Consider the following 17,381-nt stretch of genomic DNA (forward strand, 5'->3'; position numbering starts at 1 on the left):
ACACACACACAGACACACACACAGACTCACACACACACACACACACACACACACACACACACCTCTGTAGAAAATAAGGTGAATAACTGACAGGAAATAATTTTTTGCTACTTTAAATATATTTCACACTTTTAGTAAAACATAATAGACAACTGTCTATTAACTTGACATGACAATGAAAATATTTATTATGAATAACTGAATAAGTAACTTTATAGTCAATGAAATTGTTAAGAACTAGTTTCTCTCTTGATCAAACCCACATATTTCTGTTTTTAAATACTGAACCTAGGAGAGGGAAGTATATATGATGAAGGAGGGCAAAATGGTTAGTATAGAGAGTCTCCTAAAATTTATTTTTCGTTTCCTATACTCACTAGTTCATCAAGCATCTCATTTTTAAAAATTCTGTAAAACATCTGTCTAGATTCACATTTGAATTGCTAAATAAATCTCTATATTAAAAGCAGACTTCACCTCACCTATGGTGAAATTTCTTATCTGTATAAACTAAAACACATGATATTTGCCTATGGTTTTTATTTTGAAATGAAACTGAGAATAGTCCATTCAAAAGCATTTTTAAAAATAGTACTACTACCAAAGTGATTAGGGACTGTATCACAATATCCAAAATACTGCCCTTCATTGCTTAAGCACAATAGACTATTACAGATATATTTTTACTCTCAATATGTAGAATGTATTTTTAAGGCCAGGGAACTCTACTGCGTGTAAACTGAATGAATTCCACATGCATCATTTGGTGTAGGCTTAAAAGCTGGGTTGATGCTTGGTCATCTGTAGTAAACAGAATGCATAGGTCATAGATTAGTTCTGCGAAGTCTATTTCCTGTCTTAAAAAGAATCTTCAAATCTGTGGCTAAAGACAGATTTTGCTAACCCCAGTGCTGTCTAGGGATTAAAGCATGAGATATTGTTGAATCTAAGCACTGAATATGTATATTTTCTTTCTCTAGTCATTATTGAAGGAAAACATGTCTCTAAGTCTATTTTTCCATCACAAATGTCCTAAGGGGGGAAACTACCTATAAATGTTAGCTAGAATTTAGTAGTACTATATAATAAAGAGTTTAACCACCACTGGGGAACTGACTTTTATGCACAAGTATTTAAAGAATATCAGCCATAGATCTTTAAATCACTGCCATCACCACTTCCAAAATGATGCTTATTTTCCTAAGATAGACACTAGCTCTAGAATTCTGCTAACAAGCGTTGGTCATGTAGATTTCATTTCTTTTTCCATTTCTTGCCAACATCTCTTCCACCAACAACCTTGGCCTATTCTTTCATAAAAATAACCCTGTTGACTCTACTTAATTGTTACATTGGCCTAAAACCAACAAGGGTGGTTAGCCTCGTACCAAGCCACAGCCATCTGTCAGAATATGCTAAAAATTGTTGAAGATAGTTGCTACCCACTCTTCTGACCAGGCATGGCTCCTCTACACAGTTCTGATTTGTCTCTGTGAGTTGAAGTGGTCACATGAACAGTAACTTCTGGTTCTCTCTAGGATTGAATATCACAGCAAAATCTTTAAGTAAAATTCATTTTGCTGACTACAGCATGGTTAATGTCCATCATCACTGAGAGCAGATCAAGCAAAGATCAAGTAAGTAAGTATATCGATTAAACTGAGTTACGACTTTGAATTGGAGACAGGGAAGAGAATAATTAAGGGAAACCAAAAATTGTGTGTGTGATTCCACTTCACAATGAATTCATATGAAGAGGGAGGAGCTGAGAGACCTGACCCAGTACTCTGCAGGAAGTGGCTACATTTGACATCCTGATAGAAAAGAGAGACCGATACAGAAAGGAAAGCAATAAGTGACCCTTCTAAGAAGCTCGAATGGAGCAAACAGCAGAGCCAAGGAGATGGAGATGGAAGAAATGTGACAGAGGGAGGGCAGAAAAATGGGAGAAAAAGAAAATGAAAGTGCAAATTACATGTGATGCCCCCCCAAAAAATCCTTGCAACTACTTTCTGAAATGAGTCCTATTAATCCATTTTTAAGGTCAGGAAACTGATGTTCAGGTATGTTCAATGATTTGCCCAGGCACACACAATTAATAAGGAGCAGAACTGAACCTCCAGTCACATCTGCTGGTTTCTACCATCCAAACTCTTAGCCACTTTTAGCAACTTTTATGGAGAAGACACAACAGGATAGCTTTGGGATTGAGGTTTATTCCACAGGGAGGAGAAAGAGACTTTCTGGAGAAGAACTACAGAATCAGAGGATCTGAGAACTCTAGCACATCCAAGGATGGGACTCTTGGTAAGGAAAGAGAATATGGTAATTTAACACTAGGAATTTCAGGATGAAATTTAGATTTCTGGCTCATAGCTTTAAAATTATGGGTTTTTGGTTCCAGAATGATTACCTCTTATTAGTTTTAGAAGAAACTTATTTGCTCACAGTATAGCCAGCCTAGTAAGAGGGCTTCAATGGAAAATGGAGGAAAAGGGAGAGGAAGAATAGGAAGAATAATGCCTAGTATTACTGAAATGAATAACTGGTGACTACAAATGACTCTGAGTGCAATACACTCTTCCTGTAATGCCCTTTCTTTCATTTCTCACATAATGTCTCCTCATGATTTTAGATCAAAATGACTTTTCGGCCATTTTCACAGGGAAATTTCCACCTTCCCTTTTCTAACTACCTCAACCCTTCTGTCATCACTATTTCCCAATCTGGGTTAGGTCTACTATCTCCAAGTATTCCCACCACAGAATAACTTTAATAAAGCACTTACCAACTTATCATGGTATTGTTATTTATTTCACTTGGGCTTCCCTACTACAGCAAGTAGTTGAATGTGAAGACCCTGGATCTACAGCTTGGGGTCAAAATCTGACCTGGATCTGCTACTTCCTACCTGTAGGATTTTTCAAAGTTCCTTAATCCCTCCACCTCAGTTTCCTCAACTGTCAATGAAGAAGGTTGCACTAACAGTGCTTACTACATGGAGTTATTGTAAGGATTAAAGCAGCTAGTTAATAAGGGCTTGCGACATTGTTGGGAATGTAGTGATGATATATATTTAAGTACCATTATTTTTACTATTGGACTAGACCCTGATTTTTCTGAGTACAGGGACTCTCATTGCTCAGAGTAGCTGCAGTACTTAATGAACAATCAGTAAATGCTTTGCTGAATGCCTCCCTGTGCAGGACATGCTCAATAATCCACAAACTGGTAGGTATATGTAAATATTGGATGTTTTTAGAGCCTATTAAAGATAATGTGCTCTCTGAACTGTAGTGACTCTAAATTTCTATCCTTTAGAGCAGGGTGGTACCAGGTTCCTATATTGAAAATAATAAAATGTATTGCACATTTTCTACATGCCCAGCCCCAAGCAGACATTTTACATATATTTTCTCATTCAGTTCTCAAAACAACCCCACAAAGTAGGGTCTGTCATTTTCTTCATGTAAGATAGGGAGAAACTGAGGCCCATGGAAGTTCAGTAATGTGTCCAAGTTCATAACCATATAAGTAGCTTAGTCCAAGGTTACTTAAGCATGTATGCTTAACACATCACCCCCACCTCTCCATCTCCATCTTTGGCAATATACCCATCTTACCAGGTTGTGAAAGACATCCCCTTCATCTCACCCTAAAACAGATAACTCAGACATTGGAAATGTCAACAGAAGTCTTGGAGGAGGAGCCAGGAAGACTGACTCTGAGTGAGGAAGGGCTCATGGCAGGACATACACCTGAATGTATTAGGTAGTCTGAGCATTGTTTTTATGAATAACGGATATCCAAAAGCTGTTCTGGAGATTTATCACAGAGTAATCTTACAAAGCCTCACAGATATGTGACATCAAAACCTAGGAAAGGGAATGGTTCTGATAATTTGAATTTGCTGGTTGTTATACATAGAATATTTGCATCTCTTCCTCCCTGCCTTCATATGTTGCAATCTAATCCCCAGTGTGATAGTGTTTGGAGCAGAGCTTTTGGGAGGTGATTAGGTCATGAGGACGGAGCCTTCATAATTGGGACTAGTGCCCTTACAAAGAAGACTCCTAAGAGCTCCCTCACCCATTCCACCATGCAAGGACACAGGGAAAAGATGGCAGTTTATGAATTAAGAAGTGGGTCCTCATCAGATGCCAAATTTGCCAGTGCTTTGATCTTGGACTTTTCAGATTCCAGAACTGTGAGAAATAAGTGTTTGTGTTCGAACCACCCAATATTTTGTATTTTGGTTATAACAGCCAAAACAGACTAATACACTAGTGAGAGAGTATATATTCTTTAAAAACACACTAAGAAAGGAAGTGAAATGATGTGTGTTTTTACTTGGGGGAAATCATGAACATAAGAGTATAAACATCTTCACTCAGATGAAGACAGAAATAGAAACAGACAAAAAGTAGAGTTGTTTCTTGTGTATTATTATTGCTATTATTATTCTAACATTTATGAAGTGCTTACTATGTGCCTGGATGATCTAAATACACTGCAACCATTAACACATTTACTCCTCACAATAGCCTTATGAGTAGGTGTTACTATCACCCTTACATTAAAGATGAGAAAACTGAGGCATGGCAATGTACATAATATGCCCAAGGTCAACAGCTAATAGATGGTGGATCGAGAAGTCTACAGTAAGCCTTTTGGTCAGATGGAGGAAATGGATGCTCATTTCTAACACAGACCACAAAGTGTCCTAAGAATAGTGTAGTAAACAAGAGTGCTTTCAACTCCACGGACATCTGCTAGACATATCATTTAACTAAAGGCAAATAGATGACAAGTCCCCAACCTCCCTGGTTGATGACTCTACCTCCCAGAAGGAAAAATGATAAGGAGACATGCTTCTCTCACTGACTCAAAAAAGATAAACTGGTGAGTTGAAGGTCATAGATACCTTTAGATTAAAACAACCATATTAGCTAAGAGTCCCTAAGTATATTATGAAGCAAAACTCCTAGACTTTAGGAAAGTAGTTTGCTAACATGAAGTAGGTATAATCCCATGTCCTGAGACACTTTAAAAAAAAGGAGATGAAATGAGTGGATCAAGAAATGGTGGTACATTTACACAATGGAATTCTATGCAACAGAAAGAAAGAAGGAGCTCCCACCCTTCACGACAGCATGGATGGAACTGGAGAGCATTACGCTAAGTGAAGTAAGCCAGGCAGTGAAAGACAAATACCATGTGATCTCACCTATAAGTAAAACCTAATCAACAAAACAAACAAGCAAGCAAAATAGAACCAGAGGCATTGAAATAAAGAACAAACTGACAGTGAGCAGAGGGGAGGGAGATAAGGGGAAAAGAAGGGAAAGGGTCGTCAAGGAACATGTACAAAGGACCCATGAACAAAACCAAAAGTGGGAAGGATTGAGGACGGAAGGTAGGAGGTGGGGGTGGGTGGGGTAGGGCAAAGTGGTGGTGGGAAAATGGAGACAACTATATTCAAATGACAATAAAAAATGATAAAAAATTAAAAAGGAGATGAATCAAAAGTTGGGAAGTGTTGTTACCTATCGAAACCTGTGTGCCTGTACTGTGTGCTCACCATTCAATTTAGGTTTCTAAAAATTTATACAATGAATTACTCGTCCATAAAAAGGAATGAAACCTTACCATCTGTGAAAACATGGATGGACCTAGAGGGTATCATGCTCAGTGAAATAAGTCAGTCAGAAAAAGACAAATACCACATGATTTCACTTGTATGTGGAATCTAACGAACAAAAACAAACAAAACTAAAACAGACTCATTGATACAGTGAACAAACTGATGATTGCCAGAGAGCAGAGGGTTGCGAGACTAGTTGAAAAAGGTGAAGGGATGGAGAAGCACAAATTGGTAGTTATGGAAGAGTCACAGGAATGTAAAGTGCAGCATAGGGAATAGAGTCAATATTATTGTAATAACTATGTATGGGGCCAGGTGGGCACTGGAAATATCAAGAGAATACTCTATAAAATATATGATTGTCTAACTACTACGCTGTATGCCTGAAACTAATGCAAAATAATGCTGAATGTAAAATGTAATAAAAAATAAAATGTAAAAACAGAACATGTACGAAAACAAAGGGATGAAAGTCAAGGATAAATACAGGTAAGAGGGTGTGATGAAAATAATGCCAAGAAGCCACATACCCCAGATGAGCCTGAAGCTTGCCAAAAACTGCTACAGATGACTGAAGAGTTTTGGTTTATTTTGATAAAGGTGTGTTTTGAGCAAGAAGAGCAAGGATAGCACAGATGTGTACCTCATGCAATGTGACTGGAGATCAGGGAGGCTTTCTCATTGACTAGTCTTTTGTTTGTGTGAAAAAGAAAGTGGAAAGTCGGGGGTGCATAGGGCAGGGGAGAGTAATGTGGTGTTAATGAGAACAGCTATAATTGAACAACAATAAAAAATGAAAAACAAATTATTGACTTCAAAGGGTTAAAATAATGATCAATATAAGGGAATCGAAGCATAAGATAGGCAAAGTGTTCAGAGGAAGGCACTTGACTGTTCTAAATGAATTAAAATCATATCTCAGAGTGGTGAGAAATCTTGCTGATTGGATTACCTAGTCATAGTAGCTAAAGTTTCAAGACTGTGCTATAGTGAAATGTGTCAGAAGAAAGGAGACAGCAAATATTGACTTTGGTTTTCAAAAGGCAGGGGGAACCCATGGGCTCCTTAGACCAGACCAAGAAACATCATGTTGATTGAGTGCAAAATTCTAGAACACGTTATTAAAAGGATGATTTATAAGCGGTTAGAAAAAAATAGTACCCATGAGAAGGCAGCATAAATTCTCTAAGAACAAGTCATGTAAGACAAATCTCATTTCATTTCTATTTTTGACAGTGATTGGATTGGCAGATCAGTAAAAACATACGCATTCTATATCTGGATATCAGCAAGGCACTTGACAAGGTCTCTCATGATATGCCTGTGAACAAGATGGAGAAATGTGAGCTGTGTGTTAGTAAGAGAATGCTGCCTGATGGAAAAATGTCAACCTGCAGGGCGGTTCCAGTGGCATGCCACAGGGCTCTTACATTGATCTTGCCATACAAACCATTTTTATGAATGACTTACATAAAAATGAAGAAAGCATACTTAACAAACCTACAGATGACACAGTCATGATAGCAATGCTATGCAAACAGTTTGTAGGGCAGAATTAGAATGCAGCTACATGTCTGCAAGCTAACAGGATGAACTCAAATTAGGTAAAATCAACCTTCTAAACATATTTCCACCTGCACTGTGCCCTCATCCCAAACACACAATTTAAAATAGCTTCAATTATATAATTATGGATTAAATAAAATGTGGCCTTAGCCTCAGAACTTGTAAAAAGTTTAAAGAGTTTAGTTAACAAGTGTTCTTCATGTGTATCAGTAATGCATTCGGCCACCAATAAGACTCTCATATTGAATTGGACAGCATTACCAGGAATATGCAGTTAGATAAAGGGTCACAACTGACTGTTGGCCATTCCTAAAGGCGTCAATTGTGGTGATTGTCTGAGAAGAGTTCCACTGAAGGCACTTCAGATCTGCTCCCAGCTTTCCTCAAGGGGAGGCCAGACATGACTCTGCCGGTGCTTTTATAAATCACAGGACATTTCTCTCCTCTAGCCTCAACTGACTGAAGGAATAACTGATAGGGCTTGCCAAGAAACTGAAAGGCAGCCTGGTACAAAAGAGATGAACTGGGCTCATTGAATTCCCTCTCTTAGGTTTTTTAACTGAAGGGGAGCTGAGTTTGACACCCAAAAGTATACCTCTGGCATATTTATTATTTTAGGCTGGTTATTTTTAAGAAACAGCAGATACAAAGAAGCCCTGAAAACCCAGTAGAAGTTATCCTTTGTAAGAGACATTTACATGTACAAGGGAAATCTCCTTTTGTAAGGTTGTCTCCCTCTCTGTACCAGGGAGACAAGAATGACCCAGTCTCCAGAGATTCTCAACAATGGAAACAGCATAACAATGCTACTCTTGTTCACTGTACTTTCCCTGATAATCTCCCATAAGTGGGACATTATCGCCCCACTCCTAACATCTTTCTTTTGTCATTATCTAAAGATGGTATTTAAGGTAATGACTTGGGTCATTTTAGCAAGTTATTCAATTTTCCCAGGTCTCACCTGTGTATACAGGAGGTATACATGTTATTAAACTTGTTTATTTATCCTTTGTTAATCTTTTATTATATAGTGGCTTCAGCCAAGAATCAACAAAAGGAAAATAATTTTCCATCCCTACAAAATGTAGCATTAGCAAGAAAATTAGGCAGTTACCAATGAAACGTGCAGCTGAAGGGATGGACTGATAGGTGCCAGGAGGTACACTGGGGGTCATGTGGTACTGCGGAAAGCAGACACTGTTATGACAAACAAGAATATATGTGGTAGTACACTACTGGACAATGAAAGACACAGAGGGGGCCAAGAATACAGACAATTGCCAAGTCATAATAGTGCTGGAAATCTCTAGGCCTTACTTGCCATGGGAGTTGACCAAAATTTCCTGGGTTCTCAGAAACTGCCCACAGACTTACAAAGACATTTGCAGTTACTCCAGGCAACCTGAACAACCTCTGCTCCTTGGAACCAAACAGCCTGATAAGAACCCACATATACATTCAGCCTTGGCCATGACACTTCACAAGTAGTTTGGACAAACTAGACTGTGGGACTGGAGTGCAGAGACCAGAATGGAGGATTTGAAACCCGTTAATGTGAGGAACAGCTGAAGGATTGGAGGAAACATTAAGCTTGAAGAAGAGAAGAATCAGGAATAGTGAAGGGCTTTTAGGTGTGAGAGGGATTTTACTTATTCTGTCTCCCAGGCTGGGAGAAATGGGCAGAGGCATGGTCTCATGGAACAGACTGACAGCGGTCAGAGGGGAGGGAGGGAATGGATGAAAGAAAGTGAAGGGATTAGCCAAAGAACACATGCATGACCCAAGGATAGGGACAGCAGTGTGGTGATGGTGCGGGGGGGGGGGTTGCTAGGTGGAGACAGGTGAAGGCGGAGAAAATGAGGACCTCTCTAGTAATGTCAACAATAAAAATAAAGTGTAAAGAAAGAGGTGAGAGATTTTGGTGCCATAAGAACATTCCAGTAGTTGTTTGAGATGACATAAAATGTCTAAGGAATGAGTCACTTCCCCATTCTGGAAATATTTAAGCAGAGACAAGTGACCACTTATTCAGGTAATGATATTTCCTTTGCGTTGTATGATGCTTTACAATGTATGAGGCACTCTCTGCTGCACTAGCTTGATCTCCCAAACAACCTGTTGAGACAGGCATTTTGATACTCATTTTTACAGATGAGGCAGCTGAGCCTCAGACAGGTTATGTCACAAAGTTCATGAGTAATGTCAGGGTTACCTTTGATTGAATACATATGAAAACATTTTAAAGGATCTGTTTGGAAGATCCTACCTACCTGATCAGGCTAATAGGTTTTCTAGGGTTTTTTTTTTTCTTTAATTCATCTTTGTGGCCCTAACCAGTGTGGCTCAGTTGGTTGAGCATTATCCCACAAAACAAAAGGTCACTGGTTCAATCCCCAGTCAGGGCACATGCCTGGGTTGTGGGTCCAGGCCCCAGTACTGGGGAGATATAAAAGGCAACCTATTGACATTTCTCTTTCGCATTGGTGTTTCTCTCCCTCTCTCCCTCCCCTCCCCTCTCTCTAAAAATAAATAAATAAAATCTTAAAAAAATTCATCTTTGTGATGCTGAATATATTTTCAAATATACTAAAAAGGTATGCTTGCTCAGGCTCACATGAAAGCTTATGTTCTCCTCTGCATCTTATGAAACTGAGAACAATTAATACATTCCTTGCATAGATACAGAAGGTCCGTGGGTGCAGTTTGTACAAACATGCCTAGATGTACATTTCAAATAAGAATAGTTTTCTCTCTCCATTTGCCTCAGCTCACTGCCCACCCTCCTTTCAGATTTCCTGTTATTTGGCCTCTAACAGGGAAGGAGTCTATTTGCTTGTCAGGATTGCTAGTTAACCAGATTGCCCCAGTATTTCCTTAGCTCTCTATCACTAAGCCCTGCAAAGGAATTGAAAGAAGAATGCGTAAATCACCACTGTTAGTGAAAGTTCCTTCAAGGTATGCTGTACATCAATCTCTGCTTTGTTCACTTCCTTCACCACCCCGCCTTCAATTAAAAAATATATAAAAGAATACACAAACCCTACCACTAGCACAGTTCTAATTGGGTTATCTTATAGGTGCTGACTGCTATATTTTCTCTTGGGAGACAGCAACAATATCACTTTATGAAACTATGTAATCTAGTATGTGATGAATGATACTGAGTTTCCTGGATTTGGGCCAAAGTGCTTTCACTCGGTTGGTAGTGACATATTCTGTGATGCCATAGCTGGCATTTAGCTTAATATGCTGCTTAGGAAACAGATAACCAGCCTTCTAATGTGGGTTTATTAGTCCTCCCCTTTCCATTCCAATTCCCAGCTATTGGGACAGAAATTGATCAGAATTGACACCAGACGTTGCTTATGAAGTGATGTTATACCCATTGTTTATTCCCACGTTTAGAAAAAACTTTGGTGGTATATCAAAATAAGGCATACAAAAGACAAGGAGAAGTCATTCAATTTATAAGATAACAGAATACTATGTTTTATTAGGTAATGTTTTTCTATGTTAATAGAAAGTTGTAATTTTCAATTTAAGATAGTGACTAGAAATGATGAACAATTTCTCAGTTAATTGCATCTAGTGCTAAAAATATATTATGGTCAAGGGACCTAGGGCTGTGGGGGAGGAGAATTTTAATCACATGACAAAAATTTGAGGAGTGAATCTGGAAACCTAAATACATGAAGTAACAGAAAAACAGAGGCAAATTTCTTTGTTCAGAAAACCAAGCTTCATTCCAAGGGCAGAATCAAGTTTTTAAAATTACACATGGAACTGGAGATCACATGGAGGGTTATCAGTGGTGGGGTGGGGGGAGGAGAAAGGGGGAAAAGGTACAGGGAATAAGAAGCACAAATGGTCTGTACAAAATAGACAGGGGGAGGTTAAGAATAGTATAAGAAATGTAGAAGCCAAAGAACTTATATGTACAACCCATGGACATGAACTAAAGGCAGGGTATGCAGGTGGGAGGGGGGTGTGCAGGGCGGAGGAGAATAAAGGAACGAAAATGGGACAACTGTAATAGCGTAATCAATAAAATATATTTTAAAATAAAAAATAAAATTACACATGGACTTCCAATTCATGAAGCAAATCTTTTTAAAAAATGTTTGAAGGCAACTTAGTTTTCCAAAGAATCCCATAAAAAATAGAATGCCAACTATCACTGTTTCTCCAATTGCATTTGTATTTTTCTGTAATGTTGCAGTTTCTTAAAACAAGGGATGATTGCCTTTTAGCAGTTTGAGGATGCAATGATAGTCTAGATACAGGTTTTGCTTCCTATGTTTTCACGGGTATCTGCCTGTGAGCTATTTATGCATGTGTGCTTTCATCTTTTCACGTGTATCGATGCTTTGGTCTGTGTCTGCTGGTGTGCCTGGATCTAGATGTGTGTTCCTGTGTGCACATCTGTACTTGTGGAGGGATCTGCATCTCTGTGTCCCTTTGTGTGTCTCTGCACATGTCTATTGTGAGATGAGTCTCTGCACCCAGCAGAATCATCCTCTGCTAATCCGTAAATTTAGTGGGATCAGTAATAGTTTAAGTACCTGGTCTCCAATGGGATGTTGCTGTTCAAGACCCAGCTGTTATGCAGATGAACTGAATCCTGTGTACTGGTTGGAGGAGCAGGAGCAGCTGGGCTGGGCTGGCTGCGGGTAGTCATTGATCTCCTCTGAAGAGAGTCTGCTGCAGGGGGTGGCTTCCTGGCACAGGTGCAGGCATGAGGAGGTGGCGGTGGTGGCGGCAGGGGTCTGAAGGTGAACTGGTTGTGTGGGCTGCTCTGTATATCTAACGAGGAGATAAGAAAAACACAAAATAGAGACTTACTTTCCCTCTTGGCAGCCAGGAAAACACAGCTTGTCAGACTTCAGATTTCAGAATAATATAACCTGTGAGGTGTGGGGTAAAAATGTCACTTAACTTTCAAAAACACGTGCCCACATGCTCATGAAATGTAAAACATTCACAGCTGCATTTACATGTAAATTTTGCAGGGCTATTGCAGCTAAAAAGTAAATGAGACCGCCTCACACAATTTGTCATAGTTTCTGCTACTGAGCAAATAAATCATCAACGAGACACGAAGTTACAGAACAGAAGTGAGCCGATTTCCATCAGTTGCAAAAATCTCACTTCAGAAAATACCAGCGAAAGACACAAATTTATTGCAGGGAAAATCATTCAACACTTCCAATAAAACTGTAAGGCCACTTTCTGGCTTGCCTCAAAAAATGATGCTAGCCTGCCTACACAGGAGCAAATTCATACTCCAGAAAAGGAGCTCACAAGTGTGTAACTCAACTGCGTGAAGCCAATGTCTTTGCCAGCCCCCCTAGTCAGAGTGCTACTTGTAAAAACAGGGGAAAAGGAGTTTGTTCACATTATTAGGTATATTTCCATGGTCATGCAAAGCACAGTCTGTACCTTCAGTGCCCCTGTCACACCTTTCTAGGAGCTCTGCCATATTAGCAGCAGCTTAGGCAGCAGGGACACCATTTTTTTCTGCCTATTGCAGACAGGGCAGCATGGGACAGTAGTCCTCAGACTTCTGTTGTTGCTGTTGTTTGGTATTTTGCCACTCTTTTCCTGGCAAGCCCAAGCAAAGTCAGTGAGCTCAAGTTTGGCCCATGAGAAATACCCCCAATGAAACCCCTTTGAAAAGAAATCGCTGTTGTAGCGGATAGCCACCTCTCTTCCACGGAAGAAACACACTAGATATCAAGTGATTGCTTGTCATGCCAACACGTTCTGGATAAACTATGCAGACTGCATGGCTTTGCCCCACTTCCCAAATGACTGAGAGTTAAAAAGCAGAAAAATGCCAGAGGCTTTTGATGCCTAGCAAAGGGCTCGGCTGGTTTGTGGGGAGACATACTTTGCAGTGGCTGATCACAGAAAAAAAATCACTTCTTTCAGTCCTTCCATTTTAAACTTGATTTTTGAACATGCTGGTGTAGTTTTCATATTTAACAATGATACTAGTACCCGAAGAGCATGACAAATTCTTGACTATGCTCTCTAGTATAGGTGTTTCTTCTTTTAAATAAACTTGCTATATGAAACATGGAATTGTACCAAAGATAGACAGGGAAAGGAGGATAGATCGTTTTATACAAAGAATTCCTTTAAATAGTTAGCTAACCTTGTATATTTAAAAAGACCTAAAATGCTTCATGAATTTTCTAAATCACCTCCATTATTCCAGGCCCAGCCCAAATCCCATATCCACTAAAAAAATCATCGCAAGTGCTTAACATCCTATTAATTTGTTAATCCTCTGGTCTCATAGCTATTACCAGTAGCATGCTTTCTATCCTTGGGACTCAAAGAAGCACTGAATACTGGAATCGAAAGGACTGTGGAGATCCTTTCATGATTCTCAGAGGATTGCTTGTCCATGGACACTTTGTAAGTGAGCGGTACGGTCTAGATGAGAACTCACATTTCCTGACTTGCAGTGCTCTATTTACTGTATTGCAGATCTCTGCAATGAGTTCCCTTTTCACTTCCTTAGGAACTAGAGACATGGAATCTCCACCTTTTCTAGATTCTTCACTTATGACATACCACCTTGCTTTGTAGTCATTTGTTTACGTGTGCTTACCTCCAAGATCACATCTCCTTGAATTTAGGGAAAAGAGCAGTGTGGTATAATGCTCTGCAATACGGCAGCATGGAAAGAGCACATATTTTGGGGATATGACAAGTCTGGATTTGAGTTCTGCTCTGCCATTCTGAAACTTTAACCTCTCATTTGTAAAATGGATACAATATTTTTCCCCTAACAATTAAGTTTGTTTCACGTAAAATGTGCTTGAACATAGTATGCCAGCGGCTATTTATTCATTGAATGTAGTAGAAGAGGGACTGGAAATGACCATAGGGATCACCTAGTTCAGATCTCTGTGCTCCCTTCTCAATTTTATGGATGAGGAACCCAAGGCTCAGAGAGGTGAAGTGACTTGTTCAGTCATTCAACATGTATGAATTTGCCTGCCTATGTCTGATGATTCCTAGCAGAATATCCTTTCCATTACACTATCCTAGAAAATAAATGACTCTCCTCTCTGGATTTAACATTTACCATTGCTTATAAATTTGGCTCTAGCCCTGGCTGGTGTGGCTCAGTGGACTGAGCACCAGCCTGCAAACCAAAGGGTGGCAGGTTTGATTCCCAGTCTAGTGCACACACACGAGGGATGTGGGCCAGGTCCCCAGTAGGGGGCACATGAGAGGCAACCACACACACATTGATGTTTTCTCCTTCTCTTTCTCCCTCCCTTCCCTTTTCTAAAAATAAATAAATAAAATCTTTTAAAAAATAAATTTGGCTCTAGAGTTTGCAATATTACAGCATCCCACTGATACCTCATGTTTTTGTCTTCTCTTCCAAAATAGACTCCATGTTTCTTAGAGCAACATCATCTACTTTTCTTGTATGCTACATAACATTGAGCACAATGGAGGTACAGAGTAAGATTCCTAAAAGCTTTTATTGGTAGAAAAGTGTTTGTTTCACTGGTCCATGGGAATAGAGTACCATCTCAATGTTGCTTTGGCTTTTTCTTTCTCATGTAGCCACTGGATATCTATTTGACACTTCACAGAGCAGTAGGTTTCCCCCTTGGAGGTCTGCGTCAAACTATCCCAGCACCATGGGAAAGAACAATAATACCCTGAAGACGGTGCTTAAGATCATACCCCTCCAAGACATGAAAAGAGCAGCAGTGACACACTCTACATATTTGCCATCTAAATTCATGAACTTAATGACACAGGGAAGGGAAGCAAAGTGTGGGAGATCCAGAATTGGAAGAAGACATCAGCTTTGGTCTTGGGTTCAGAATACCTCCAAACAGTATACATGCTATCTATTATTCTAGTCAGTAATGTTAAGAAAGATTCTATTCATTATGATTGTTCAAGAAGAATCACTCATTGTCATTTGGATTTACCACTTCTGTATTTCTTCAGAATTTTTGCAACTCACTTATTATTAGGAAAAAATGATAAAAATCTACTTTAATTCTACTTCATTCTAAAGTACAATCATTGTATTATTATACCATTTCTGCTATAAATAAAACTGCTTTGTATAGTCATTTTGACTATATATGTGTGTGTTTGTGTTTTGATTTACATCTATTTTATTCTGTATTTTTGTTTCCACATTTTAAATATGGAGAGGTTGCCCTACTTGTTAATATTGTCTTTAAAAGCTTTCACAATATTGGATTGTTGCACTGAGTAGCATACATCCAGACATTATGCCCTTACGAAATGCAAATCATCTCGGCTTCATTCTTTTTTTCACCTCAGGAAAAAGATGAAGAATGCACTTGTTCCCTCCCAAATGAAGTAATTTAATCCTTGGGCTCCATGAAATGGGATTTCTCAACATTAAACATTAATGAAAAATACATTAGGGTTCAGTGTCAGGAGCTCTAGAACACCAATTCTAAGGGTTAAGAGTCACATGTACTCACTTCCATATGTATCTGGCAACCATATATTTCTGTGCCCAAGAGAAATGCAAAGGAGAAGGGGGGTAGTGATTATGCAAATGTAGATACAGAGACACAGTTATAAAGCTTTCTGAAAGTAAATTAAGTTTTCAGAAGGAAAGGTCCAATTCACATAATATACTTGAATAAGAGCCAGTTTCTGGTTTGAGGCCCTAAAATAACTTGCTAAGAAAATCTCTCCTGGGGAGTAGGGGGGCTGCAGACATTCTTCCCAACTGTATACCAGGGGTGCCCAATCTGCAGCCCACCAGCTGTATGTGGCTCAGGATGGCAATTAATGCGGCACAACACAAAATCGTGAATTTACTTAAAACATTATGAGATTTTTTTGTGATTGTGTGTTTCAATGCCTTTAATGTGTGGCCCGAGACAACTTTTCTCCCAGTGTGGCCCAGAGATGCCAAAAGGTTGGACACCTCTGCATATCAAAATAACATGGCATTTTAGGTGCAGCAGAGTTGTTAATGGAAGTGCAAGCCTGTAGAAACGACATTGCCTTTGTCTCCAAAAGGTAAGCAGGAGAAGAAACTCATCAGGATATCTTTTCTTGTTTTTCTCTCTTCTTCAAATAAACCTTATTGTGGATCATGTGTCACAAAAATGTTTCACCAGAAATTAGAATATTTTTCAGAAATACAGTGTGAGAACTTAATCAGGGTGCCAACTGGGGTTCTTTGCCCCTTTAATTTCATTAGCACACATAGTCAATTCAGCTATAAGGCAATGTTTGCATTTCTAAAATTCACAGCACTGTGCAAAATCACACATGGGCAAAGGGCTTATGGGAAAATGAGGTGGGAACACATGACTTGTGAAAGTGGGTGTCAGAACTCATGAGTTTTTGTGAAGTGGTGGATGGAGTGGTGTCTAAATCAGATAGAAAGTTCTAACACCAGGTATGGATAGGTAAGGCTCCTGACCTACATGGTGAACTAAGATAGCTGGTGTTTTTCAGGTATATGTAAAAGAAAAAGTCCAACCATTGTTAATATAACAAGAATGGTTCACACAACATCAATGTAACCTGGCAGCCAAGGAGAGTGGACTGGAATGCACTTGCATGAACAATGATGATTTCACTGTACTAGTCAGTAGGGGCAGTAGATGCCATTAAGTGAGCATATGTACTGTGTGGTTGTAGCACTGAAAATGACTGAGCAAGTAGAACAACAAATCTGCATCAAATTTTGCATTAAGCTCGAACATTCCCCTACAAAAACTATTCAGATGATTCAGAAGCCTGCAGCTGTGGGTAACTGGTGATTGGCAGCTTCACCACAACAACGCACCCACTCATGCATCATGTCTCAGGCAGAGTTTTGGGTGAAACATCAAATCACCCAGGTGACCCAGCCCCATACAGCTCAGATTTGCCGCCCTGTGACTTCTGGCTTTTCCCAAAACTAAAGTCACCTTTGAAAGGGAAGAGATTTCAGACTGTCAATGAGATTCAGGGAAATACAACAGGGCATCTGATGGCGACTGGGAGAACTGTGTGAGGCCCCAAGGTGCCTACTTTGAAGGGGACTGAGGCATCATTGTCCTATGTGCAATGTTTCTTGTATCTTGTTTCTTCTTCAATAAGTGTCTCTGTTTTTCATATTACGTGGCTAGATACTCTCCATGGCTGG

General features: G+C 39.4%; 1 protein-coding gene across 1 annotated transcript in view; it reads right to left on the minus strand.

Moving 5' to 3' along the window:
* The window catches only part of TENM1 (teneurin transmembrane protein 1), a 375,964-nt gene extending 363,986 nt beyond the window's left edge, over positions 1 to 11,978 (minus strand). The window contains exon 1 of the mRNA XM_028522241.2: positions 11,773 to 11,978. Within this exon, the coding sequence (XP_028378042.2) occupies positions 11,773 to 11,888 (116 nt within the window). The 5' untranslated portion in view covers positions 11,889 to 11,978. The remainder of the gene's footprint in view (positions 1 to 11,772) is intronic.
* Between the last annotated feature and the right edge of the window lie 5,403 nt (positions 11,979 to 17,381).

This window comes from Phyllostomus discolor, chromosome X, assembly GCF_004126475.2.
Source record: "Phyllostomus discolor isolate MPI-MPIP mPhyDis1 chromosome X, mPhyDis1.pri.v3, whole genome shotgun sequence".
NCBI classification, from domain to species: domain Eukaryota; kingdom Metazoa; phylum Chordata; class Mammalia; order Chiroptera; family Phyllostomidae; genus Phyllostomus; species Phyllostomus discolor.